Source organism: Brugia malayi, assembly GCF_000002995.4.
Source record: "Brugia malayi strain FR3 genome assembly, contig: Bm_v4_Chr2_contig_001, whole genome shotgun sequence".
Classification (NCBI taxonomy): domain Eukaryota; kingdom Metazoa; phylum Nematoda; class Chromadorea; order Rhabditida; family Onchocercidae; genus Brugia; species Brugia malayi.
In genome coordinates this window covers 11,337,444-11,349,426 of record NW_025062476.1, presented here as the reverse complement: position 1 = coordinate 11,349,426, position 11,983 = coordinate 11,337,444, and the positions used below count along the sequence as shown (strand labels likewise).

At 27.4% G+C, this 11,983-nt stretch overlaps 2 protein-coding genes across 2 annotated transcripts; both read right to left on the bottom strand.

Annotated features, from left to right (window-relative positions):
• Positions 1 to 1,462: 1,462 nt before the first annotated feature.
• On the bottom strand, positions 1,463 to 3,265 carry Bm9002 (Uncharacterized protein; the record flags this gene model as incomplete). The annotated part of the gene is made up of 6 exons (XM_043079258.1): positions 1,463 to 1,695; positions 1,891 to 2,006; positions 2,187 to 2,297; positions 2,456 to 2,682; positions 2,779 to 2,917; positions 3,087 to 3,265. 6 exons carry the CDS (start codon positions 3,263 to 3,265, stop codon positions 1,463 to 1,465), a joined length of 1,005 nt encoding a protein of 334 aa, XP_042935192.1.
• Positions 3,266 to 9,259: 5,994 nt separating this feature from the next.
• On the bottom strand, positions 9,260 to 9,877 carry Bm17545 (Uncharacterized protein; the record flags this gene model as incomplete). Its single annotated transcript, XM_043079257.1, has 2 exons — positions 9,260 to 9,383; positions 9,666 to 9,877. The coding sequence occupies 2 exons, from the start codon at positions 9,875 to 9,877 to the stop codon at positions 9,260 to 9,262; spliced, it is 336 nt and encodes a 111-aa protein (XP_042935191.1).
• Positions 9,878 to 11,983: the final 2,106 nt, after the last annotated feature.

The window sequence follows — 11,983 nt, the reverse complement described above, 5'->3', positions numbered from 1 at the left end:
TCCTGTCGTGAAATATGGGAGTTCAGTCTGTATATAACTTGTGAGTTAGAGTCGAATTGAACTTCTGTATGCTCATAAACCTTCCTTGTTTGTTATTGTAGTTGGTATAGACGAATGCGTTGAGTGATAGGTCTGTTATAACGATTTTATTTGCTAGCAACTATAACTATAGCAACAATATTGATAATTACGAATGAGATAAAATGGATAAATGAGAAGGAAAATGAGTTGAATTGTGCGTGAGGGAGAGTAGCCGAATTGTAGCTTACTGATAAAGAAAAAACTGGTAAAAACTGATTGAGACAAAGGATTTGAATCCTTATATAATGGATATTGACTTGCAAAAAGAGCATGATTATTGAGTAAGAAGCTATCAGTTGATCTCTTAATATAGTAAGAGATGGGTTTTAATATTGTAGCTTCCTCCCAAAGGATGACTATCAGTTTAGAAGACCTATACAATCTTTCGACATTGTAAGCAAATTTGATTTGGAACAAAGAAGTAAGTTTTACATGTTAAACAATGCACATACCCTTTGTTATCAGTTGAAAACGTATAGACAAGCAGATAAGCTCAACTACAATGGAAGGTGAGTGTTGAAATAATAACTGCTTACGTGATGTATAATTTGGAACAGTTTTACATTTCTAACGTTCAATTACAACGAATTTTAGTATTATGGATTAATACAATTTTATTTGATATAATTTGGAAGTTATTTGGAGGTTCGCGGGATTAGAATTTCGCGACATTTCCTTTGTCGTATTTGTAGATACTCTACAAAATTATCAGTGCACTGTTGTTATGTATTATGGTTGTTAGCGAATAAAATTGTTATAAAAAAAGTTTAAATGAGCGCATTCGTACCAACTACAAAAACAATCAAGGAAAGCACTTGGAACATATGTAAGTCCAATTCGACTCCAAGCTACAAGTTTCACCATAATTGGTTGAAATAAAGACTTTTGCCTTTTTGATCGCTATATGTTTAAATCATAACAGAAAAAAGCAACAGACTGCATTGAAATTTCTGCTATGAAATATAAACACACTGGTTTACGCCTTTTGTAGTCTATAGATCATTTACCTCAAAATTGGTTTGCATAGTTGGTTAACATTGATGAAAGCTAAATGCTAATACTTTATTTCGATAGTGAGAACATTGTTCCTTTCGGTTATATTTTCTATCTACAGTGATTAGTTATATAACTGATTATATAATTGACTTGCTGAGGTTTTATGTACTAAATTTGATAACTTTATAATAATTCAAATAAAACATTCGAAATTGTCATCAGAGTTATAACATGCAGTTTTAAAGGTCAATTATCAATCAAAATTTTTTTTCATTAAGAAATTAGAAACATTTATAAAATAAAAATTGCCGTAGAAACAAAAAGCGATTAGGTCAAAAAATAATCCCAATCAACTATTGAAAAAAATGGCCTAATTTCTTCATTCTCAAAACTCCACAACAGTGGTCGGTTGAATCTGATGCTTCCGTCCACAGAATAGCCATTTCAAACTGTAAATTGTTGCACGCCGAAAATCGCCTTGACGCCATATGAATAAGGTTATCATGTTGAAGGAATTCAGAAATGGTAAATATACGCAAGCGATCACAATGGTGCGTGATCTTGACGTAGGATCCAATATGTAAATATATTGCACCATTGATGGTACCACAGCAAGGACTGCAATAAGATAAAAATTCGAATTACAGAATTAAAAATACATATAAACAACAATCGTCCGTAAGTCTCATTATCAAACAAATACTGCTTAAGCATAGTTTAACCACAGAGAACCACAACGAAAACTTATTTCTGTTTCATTATTATTGAAGAAACTTAGCTTTCATCAGAATCGTTTGCAGAGAAAGAACATACAAAATGTGAAACAGCAAGAGATCAATGCTGTTTGAGTGTATCGTTTTTGATTTTTGAGAAACTGCGATAAATCGCGGTTATGCGAATGACTTGAAAGGAATTTTGCGCCAAACTTCCTAAAAGTAATAACGTTGTGATTAAAATTTCTGTCACATTTTGAATTTTTTTTCTGTTGAAAAAACGATAACTTACAGAAATAATTATAGAAGTCTGTGCTATGTTTTGTCTTACATATTCTCATAAATTTTATGCTCATCTAAGTGAAGACTTAGTGTGACAAATTTTTAAAGCCATACCTTTTCAGGATGACAACTATGGTGACCATAAAAGCAATACTCAGCAATGAAGTAGTAGAGGTCATTAGTATCAATGCTTTATAAAAAATGGGCGAATATACACTTTGTAATCTGCAAGAGTTAGTTATGTTGTTAATTTTGAAAATTAAAAAAATCATAACTTATTTTGCAAAATATCTCATTATGATAGCTAGTAATCGGTAAAAAAAAACATATATTTAGTAACAGAATGTCCATTTGTTCAAAGTAATTTACTTGTCGTCACTTACAAACAAAAATTAGATATACGTCGAGCTGGTTCAATGAAACTTGCTACAGTGGTAGTAGTTATTGCAATGATAGTAATCGTATATTGGGCAGCAATTACTGAATAACATATTCGTGTACTGTGAGTATAGTAATATATTGGAAATGCTACAACAGAAAACCTTTCCATACTGTTCATTAACAAACTTAATCCATTTAAAGAATAAGCTGTGAGAAGAAGAAGAGGCACCTGAAATTTTGTTCCTTAATTAATTATTGATTAAAGTACTAAATAGTTGCTTGCATTTATTATTTATCCAGATAATAGAAACAAAAATTAACGAACATTCAACACACAGTGGTGATGATCAATACTCCGTTCTCCACTAGCAGTATCAATTAATCGTTTCATTCCCAGTAATATCGAACTGATTCCGGTAAATCCATTATTGAGGAATACAAATGCAAGAACTAAATAGGTGTTCCTAAATATTTCAACTCTTTCATATTATTTCCGAGTGATTTAACCATAGTTGAAGTAATAATTTGTTTGTTTTTTTTTTTCTTATTGCAAAAATTTTCCAATAAAACTGTTTATTAAACTATGTTCGATGCTATTTTCTTAAATTTCTATTAAGAAATAAATCGGTTAACCTTAGTGTTTTACGAGTTACCACAAGGAAAAAGATGGGTATATTGACCAGTGCGAGTACTGTACCAATAACCAAATAAGCATAAGTGCGCAAAACATAGCTTATTAATGATAGCAATGCTCCTTCCTTATATACAATATGTTTTGCACTTTGAGTTGTTACTTCGCTAACAAGATCCATTGATATAAAAGGATGAGATAAATTTTCTGATCAATTTTATAAAATAAATATTTCTTGTTAGTTTTTTTAAGCGATTTGTGGTGTGAAGTTTTAGAATATATGAGACCACCATATAACTACTATATTAAAAAGATGAAAACATAAAGTATAACATCCTCAATTACAATTAAGTCAATTAAGTAAAGAAATATATAGTTGAGCTATTAGACATCAAAAGCATTCACTCGTTTTCACAAAATTACAAAATATCTGAATTTGAAGTAATACAAACAGTAAATTCTACGATTTAAAATAATTTTGAATAATATTGCACTCAGTTAAAGATTTGTAATAAAACATTCAATAAAACTTGTAGTTCAAAAATTTTTATTTTTTTGATAATTTACGGTTATTTCATTAATCAACGACAAATATTTTCAATTGGGCTCTTAACTAATCATGGCTATATTATTTGTTTTCCAAAGAAGTGTAAATGCTGTATCGTTGTCGGTGATCCGTTAGCAATTCATTCATCTTTAAGTTCCATTCAAATCTTAACATATCTCATCTAAATTATTATAACAGCATTAGAACATGCAAAGCTGGTTTATTGGAAATTTAAGTTCAATAAAAATATTTACTCATATTTATGCGGCACGAATTGTTTTCGTGAGTAAATTATTGAAGGAAAACAAAATTATTCTCATTTAAACAAAAGTTTTCGTGTTTTTTCTTAGTATTTACTAAAAAAAAATAATTAAAGAATCAGCAAAATACATTTCATTTATCAATTTTTTTGCCATAATTTACTGAAATGATAAGAAATCTTTACAAGAAATATTATTTTCATGGTTGATTTTATTGATAAATATCCAATGTGTAACACCATATTCTCGGAAACGAACTGTAATAGTTACCTTAAATACAATGGTATGATAAATGTAAAGGACTTAAGATGAACTAATTTCTGAAATATTTTGAAATTTAATTGTGTGGACAGATCTGTGAGAATATTTGATGACTTTTATGTGATATTTGTAAGACTCCTTATAAATATCACAACTAGAAATCACTGCCATATCAAATTTACTTTTCTTTATCTTATTGTAGCTGAGTTGCATAATATGAGTGTATTCATTTAATTGCATTCCAAGTCAGATGCGCAAGCAAATATATACGAGCTAAGAATTAACTTTCTTCTTTGTTGACTAAACTTCGGTGATAGTTGTTCTGGAAGTTTGAGACTGAAATGGTTCACAAAGTGCTGTTGCAATTGCTTCTGTTTGAAGGGATTGATGAATTAGTATTGAAATTATCATTGAAAATATTTCCTAGATATTAGTTTAAAATTAATGCCCGTCTGCATTTGGATATTTATCAATCTTTGTTGACTAAACTTCGTAGTCAAATTTCGGTGATAGTCGTTCCGGAAGTTTGAGACTGAAATGGTGCTGTTGCAATTACTTCTGTTTGAAGGGATTGATGAATTATTAACTTTAAAATTAACGAAGAGTGCTATTTTACTTTTGCCTATAATAAGAAGCTCGAAATTAATTTAGATTGCTTATATTCATATTTGCGTAGTTGAAATTAAGCAATTAAGCATTTTTTTTCTAATGTTTTTACTGGAGATGCTCATTTTGAATGATGATTTCTATATTCCATTACATTTTTTTGACAATAATTTCAAAACTTTGGTAAATTATTTTCATGTCTACTTAGTATTTCAATGCGGTCCTCACTCATTTGTTATAATTATTATCGTTATTGTTATTATTATTATTTTAACCATTATTATCATTATTAATAATATTGTCTTATTCATTACTATCATTATTATTATTATTATTTTTGTACTATTATTATTGTCGTTATTATTTTATTGCTATTGTAGAAAAAGTTGTTGCATGATGGATGCGCTGTAAGGAGTTTTCAAAATCAATGAAATGAATAAGCAAAATTCGCAAAAAGCAAAAAGCTAGAGTTTCAAATGCAAATTTATTCGATAACTTCTTCAGATCATTCCTTGATGGCTTCCTACTTAGCAAAAAGAACAATAAACTATTAACAGAACTGGATCGAAATCGAATAGAATTAAATCGGAATCAGAAGGACGGAATCACCGAACCAAAACTGAATTGAACCTGGGTTAGGAGCGGCTTCTGACTAGAATGTAATTGGTTTATAATTGACCAGAAACTAAATCGACAGCCGGATGAGGTCCAAATAAAAGTGAAGGCTGGCTGAAATTGGATCAGGTACTGGATCAGGTACTGGGTCCGAACCATGTGGGAAACTATTGGATTTAGTCAAAACCAAAATCGGATTGAAACAAACAGAATTGAATCAGACCGGGATTAATGTCGAAGCAAAATCGGGTCAGAAACAGTTCAGAACTGGGTTTAGTCCAGAAAAAACATATTAGAACCTGATCAAAATAGGGTCAGATTCGGAATATGATCAGAGATCCGTCAGATTGGAATGTCGCCAGGACCGGATTAAGTGAATCAGGACCAGACTAAGACGAACAAAATCCAGTCAAATCAAAACCGGGATCGGGGTGGATTAAATCTGGGACAGTACATAGAATCGGTTTTCAGAACTAGTTTCATGGCCGGTTCAAATCAGATCAAAATCGAAGTGATGGAAAATCATGTCCAGGAAAAAATGTAATGTTGCTCAAAAGGTCAAATTTGAAAATAATTTTGAATTATGGATAATGATATCGTCCATAATGAACAATTTGAAGTATTAAATAACATTCATATGCGAATGAACAGTTTTAAGTATTTCATTTTTTAGATATTTCATTTTTGTCTTTTCAGCTTTAAACATGTCATGTAAAGCAAAAAAAAAAAAGAAGGAAAAAAGACGACAAAAGAATGAACTTTTAATAAATATTTTGGAGAATTAATAGATTTCAAAGAAAGGAATATCTAACACATAGAATTTTGTGTTGAAAACAGATAGTCCAATTCTGCATTAAAGAGACAATCCGGAAACTTAAAAACTATCTAGAATTCTACACCAGAAAGAGATGGTCCAGAATTTTGGAGGTAGTCCAGAATTCTACATTGGAAACAAGATGAAATATTCTATAATTAAAAAAAAAGCTGGGAATTCAAAATTCTGAAGATGGCCTAGAGTCACGCATTAATCTTTTCAATACAAAGTTTTGAATTATTAAAGAATTTTCTTTCTCTTATAACATGAAATTCTGGACCTTCTCTTTTTAATATAAGATTTGGACTATCTCTTTTCAATGTAAAATTCTGGATTAGCTCTGGAATCTCGCACTTTCTCGTATAATATAGAATTTTGAATCATCAGCTTTTAATGCAGAATTCTTAGCTTCAAAATGAAAATGAAGTGCAAAAAATAAGCAAATACCAATCCTTTTATCAAATTTAACATTTGGGTGACTATCACTTTTTCAGAAATTTTCGTTAAATGATTAAAAGTGAAGCATAACAAGTAAAATAAATTTATTTCTTCGCCGAATCTATTTAGAATCACTTGACGAATATAATTTAAACAGAAATTTTAATATTACCGTAATCCAAATCAGTCATTGTTTATTGCGACATTTCATTATCAGAAATAATCATTAGAAAATCTACGACCATTATTATTAATTATCAAATAGCACGCATTAACTATTAATGAAAAGCGAGATAATTCATTATTTTCGAGAGATTTTTGAAATAAGCTGAAGTCATTATATATTATTAGTAGCACTAAATAATACAACTAAATAAGACGGTTAAATGTTATCAAATATACGAGCAAAAATTAATTGTTTCAATAAGAAATATTATATTTGTTGATGAAGAGATTATTTTTTATTACTAAATACTCTGTGGTATTAAAAATTTCTATGAAAATTCGTTCTCTTCCATTTGTGATGACATTCGTATGATATTTCATGAGTTATTTGCTATTGTTGATTATTGCTTATATTCTTAATAATAATTAATAACTTCGATTGAGAAATGTTGCGTGAAGTATTTCAAATTTTTCCTTACATTTTTTATTATTTTATTATAATTAATTATTAATGAAAACTTCGAGAAAAATTTTTTTCTCATAATCATAACGATGTTAGGAAGCATTTATCATTTGTTGATTATTGCTCACATTCTCGTTAATGTAATTCTGGTCGAGAAATGTCGCAGTCGAATGAAATAGCTGAAATTCTGCTTTGCATTTCTGTTATTCAATCATCATATATTTATGATTTCATTAAATTAACGACAATTTTCTTATTATTAAATAGCAATGTTAATTTTAAGTTGTAGAATGAATAAAGTTTTTTTGAAACGAAAGATGAAATGGATTAATTATTTTGTTTTTTAACGCTAGATATGATACCAATTTCTCTTCTTATTTTTAGTTTTTGAAAGTTTTTTAATAATTTTCAAACGATTATTAATTTATTTATTAGATTTGTAAAAAGATTTCTCAAAATGTGACGTATTGTTTTTCAAATGCATGAAACATGTAAAGTTTACTTCATGATTCATTCAAACATAAAACTATTTACTGCACATTAAAAAAAAAAAAAAATAATTCGAAAAATAAATTTTATATTCAAAAATAATTTGCTTTTGTTCAGATATATAACAGAATAAGTCATTTATCATACAAATTATGCTTTATTTAGAAAGAAAAAAAACAAAATTCTGATGCAACAAATTACAATGTTTACAAATAATTGGAATTGAATGCTTTGTAATTTAACAAGCACTTTTCTAATTTAAGTATTTCTGCTTTAAACAAATATATTTGAAATTTAAAATTTATTTTCAAAAATTTTACCCGAAGCAATGATACTACATGAATTATTTAATAGATGTCATTTTGTTATTGTTAGAAGTGATACGATTTACAGGTGTACGAATTGTTAAACGATAGCATATTAAACTGAAAATCTTTTCACGGACATCGTCTTGACGATAAAGAAATAGCATCGGCATATTAAAAGAATTCAAATATGATAATAAATTACAATACAAACCAATGTGAAGGCAAATTTGATAATCCATTTTGCTGCATATCGTTTGAATCAGTGATGGTGTAACATGCAAAACTGTAATTTTTGTATTTATTTGAAAAGCAAACAGAAAATCGTTTGTTTCTCAGTCTAAGTTTCAATTTATTGCTACACTTTATGCTTTTATCTGATATCTTTTGAATAAAATTCGCATTGCTACCATTTGAAATGCTAGGAGACAAAAATTGTTGTCTTAATTACAATTCAGCACATCAGAATTTCGATAAAATTATTTGTATACTCTTATAAATTAACTTTTATGTTTTCATTTCTACTATTATCAAAATTTATCAGTAAATAATTGTTATGAAAGTAAAATATATATTAATGTTTGTGAACGCATCTCTACCAACTTAATAAACAAAGCAAAATTCGCTCAAATTTAAAAAAAGAAATAATTTTTAAAGTACTATAACTAATGAATTTTTGAAAAGAATGAATTCTAAAATGGAATAAAAATATTACAAAATGTAAATATACAGGAAATGAGTGCTGTTGATGTGAATTCTTTTTGCTTCTTCAAAAAATTTTGCAAATTTCGTCCTACACTCTGTGCGTTATTTGCAATTCTATTGAAGTGCCTAAAATTATTGGTAAAATTTTGTGAAAATATAATAAAATAAGAGAATTTGTTTATTGAAACCATTTTTAATTTATTAATTAAAATTATTTTAATTTGACGAAATAGTAGCATTATTATGTTTCCACGAAAAATTTCAAATTATCTAAGTATTTCTTTGATCAATTGGTATTTTTTTAATTTTTTTATGGGAAGACAATTTTTTTAAAACCGTTTGGTTGCTTAGACAAATTTCTCGATCAGGAAATTCAATATTACTGTCTCAGCTCCTAAATTACTACTGTTATGATGATTTTCTAATTAGGTAGATGAGTTCAACAATAAATTTCTTTTTTGCACTTAATTTCACTTTAAAAATATTCACTTTTTTAAGTCTTGAGAATTAATAAGCTAACCGTTTGTTACAGTGCACAATACATATCATTATAACAATACTCATTAAAGAACCTGATGTGCTAAATGATTGCACCAAAAATAATGCCTTTGGATCAAGTGCTTTTTGATGACTGAAAATTAAGTGTTAATTTACGATAACGGACTGATCATCGATCAGTGTTTTCGTTTTTATTTTGATGTTGATAATAGCAAAATAAAAATTTATTATGGTAATTGCAACATATATCACAATTAAATATGCATAAAAATAAAGTCTTTAGTTACTTAGTGTATGATCTATAAGATTTGTATTTAACACGCTAATTAGTGTATGATATTACTTATAGCTAAATTCTTCATGACAATTTAAATTATATTATTCTAAAAAGTCTCAATTTAATATGAACACTTACGCGCAATTGCTTCCAGTCATTTTATCTGGGCTTAATTGAGTGATAATAATACTTAACAGTGCAATAGAAAGTGATATAATATACAAGCCAATCAATAAAATTGTGTTTAATTTTCGAATAGATCGAAAATAATAAATCGGATAAGCTACGACAAGTAATCGGTCAATGCTATTTGCTAGTAAGCCAAATGCATTTAATAATTTCATTTGCATAAGGCCTGTGCTAATCTGTAATTATAGTATGATTGAATTAATAACAAAATTTGAATTCATTTTATCTTTAATTGGTTAAGCAACAGAAAAAAAAAAAAAACTATTGCTAAAAAAAAAAAAACCGACAGAAAATTTGAATGAATCGAAGAATCAGTAAAATATAAATAAAACTTTTATTAAACAAAATTAAAATTAGTGAAAAATTTCATAGACGAAAAAGAAAAGTAAATGAAATAATATTTATGAACATTTCTACATTACTGGATTCAAAAAATTTTACCTTTTTTCTTTTTAATATTACTTCTTAAATTCTGTTGTCACAACTTATGTGACAAAACAAAAAAAACAAGTAAACAAATGTTAGCTTTATTTCTGTGCTGCAATTATAACTTCTTTCAAGTGTAACTTCAATATAACATTAAATTATTAAAAAAAAAATATTGCATTTTAATTTTCAAATATTCCGAAAGCCTTTCAAAAAAAATTATTGTGATTTACCTGAAATATGCAATTCTTATTCGAAATCGCTACATTTAGCAAATACGGTTTAGAGAAAATGCGAATCGCATAAGACAGAATTAAAAGACCAGTGATACCGCCATGAATAAACACGAATGAAAGAATAAAATAGTAAATACTGAAATTATCATTTTACAATGATATAATGTCAACTATAGCATTGAATGTCTTCTTGAAATTTCATTATTACTACCAATTTCCATTCCACTTAACTCCCTTCTAATTTTCTGCCAAATTTACTCAAAATATATTCAATTTATTTTATTTTAAAAAATTTATCATTAACTCATATCAAATAAATTTATTTTTCAAAATGCGAACTATAACACAACATATTGACTGTCTATCATTGAAAAAAGTTTAATTTACTTTCTAAATTTTAATTTCTAAACAAAAATTTTATTTCGGATAGATCTACCGGAAGTTTCTGTTAATGATTATTGCCATAAATAGCGGTATATTTATTACTGATAGCAGTAGACCAGTTGTTGCATAAACATAAGTTCGAATATAAAAAGAAATTTTATTCAAAAGATCAATTTCTCCGTATGTTGATGTGTTCATTTTGTTAATCCTGAAGATATTATAATGAAATACATGAAGTTTACATACAAGAATACATCAGATATTGCTTTATCAGTGGGATATTGTTAAATTGTTGATTACTTTTTATACAAAGAAAAATATAATTCGAGATTAGTCATTCATCACAAATCAACCAATGGTTTTTGCTTGTCACTAATAATTTTAAAAATAAAATCTGATGAAGCTGCTGGTGCTAAATAAACTTCCAATTTTTAAAATGCAGGGAATATATTATATTATAGTAGTATCAATTACGGTAGATAGCATAAAATGATGAATGAGTTTTTTTTTTATTAATGACATAACCGTAAAATTCACCAAAATAAACTTTATAAAGCTTATTTCATTTAAAAACGCTCCTTTCTCAATAAGTGTTAAAATTAAAAAAATTGATATCAATTTGGGAGTAAAATTTTCTTCACTACTTTTAAATTAAGCAAAAAATTAAAATTGTATATTTTTGGGAATTTCTTAATTAACAACATAATTTTCTTAATCAAAAGAAGTATTAATGATAGGCTAATCGAAATATTTTGCGATATCATATAGAGAAAATGAACGAAAAAAAATGTTTCAAAGTAATACAATTATTAATAATATATGAAAAACGAAACTCAAAGTATATGACGTTTTTCAACTTAAATCACAACAAAATTTATCAAAAAAATATTCAAAGAATCAGTATAATTCTATTTCTATATTTACTTATTCCTTTTTTTGCCAACATATATTACCAAAAATTAATTATTAGAGCTAATTATTTATGAGGCCAAGATTCAACGAGCTATTATTCTTACTTCAGTCTCTAATTACGAAGTAATTACTAAAGCGAAATTTCATATCTTAATGAGTAGCACAGATATCAGTGATAATTTCATTTTCAGTTCTATTTTTCAGTTTCAAATTTTTCCTTCTAGTTATTTTTAATGGCAAAAAGGAGATAAAATAGAAAAGAAAAATCTAGAAAATCAGCAAAAAATCGAAGAATGCAGAAATATATGT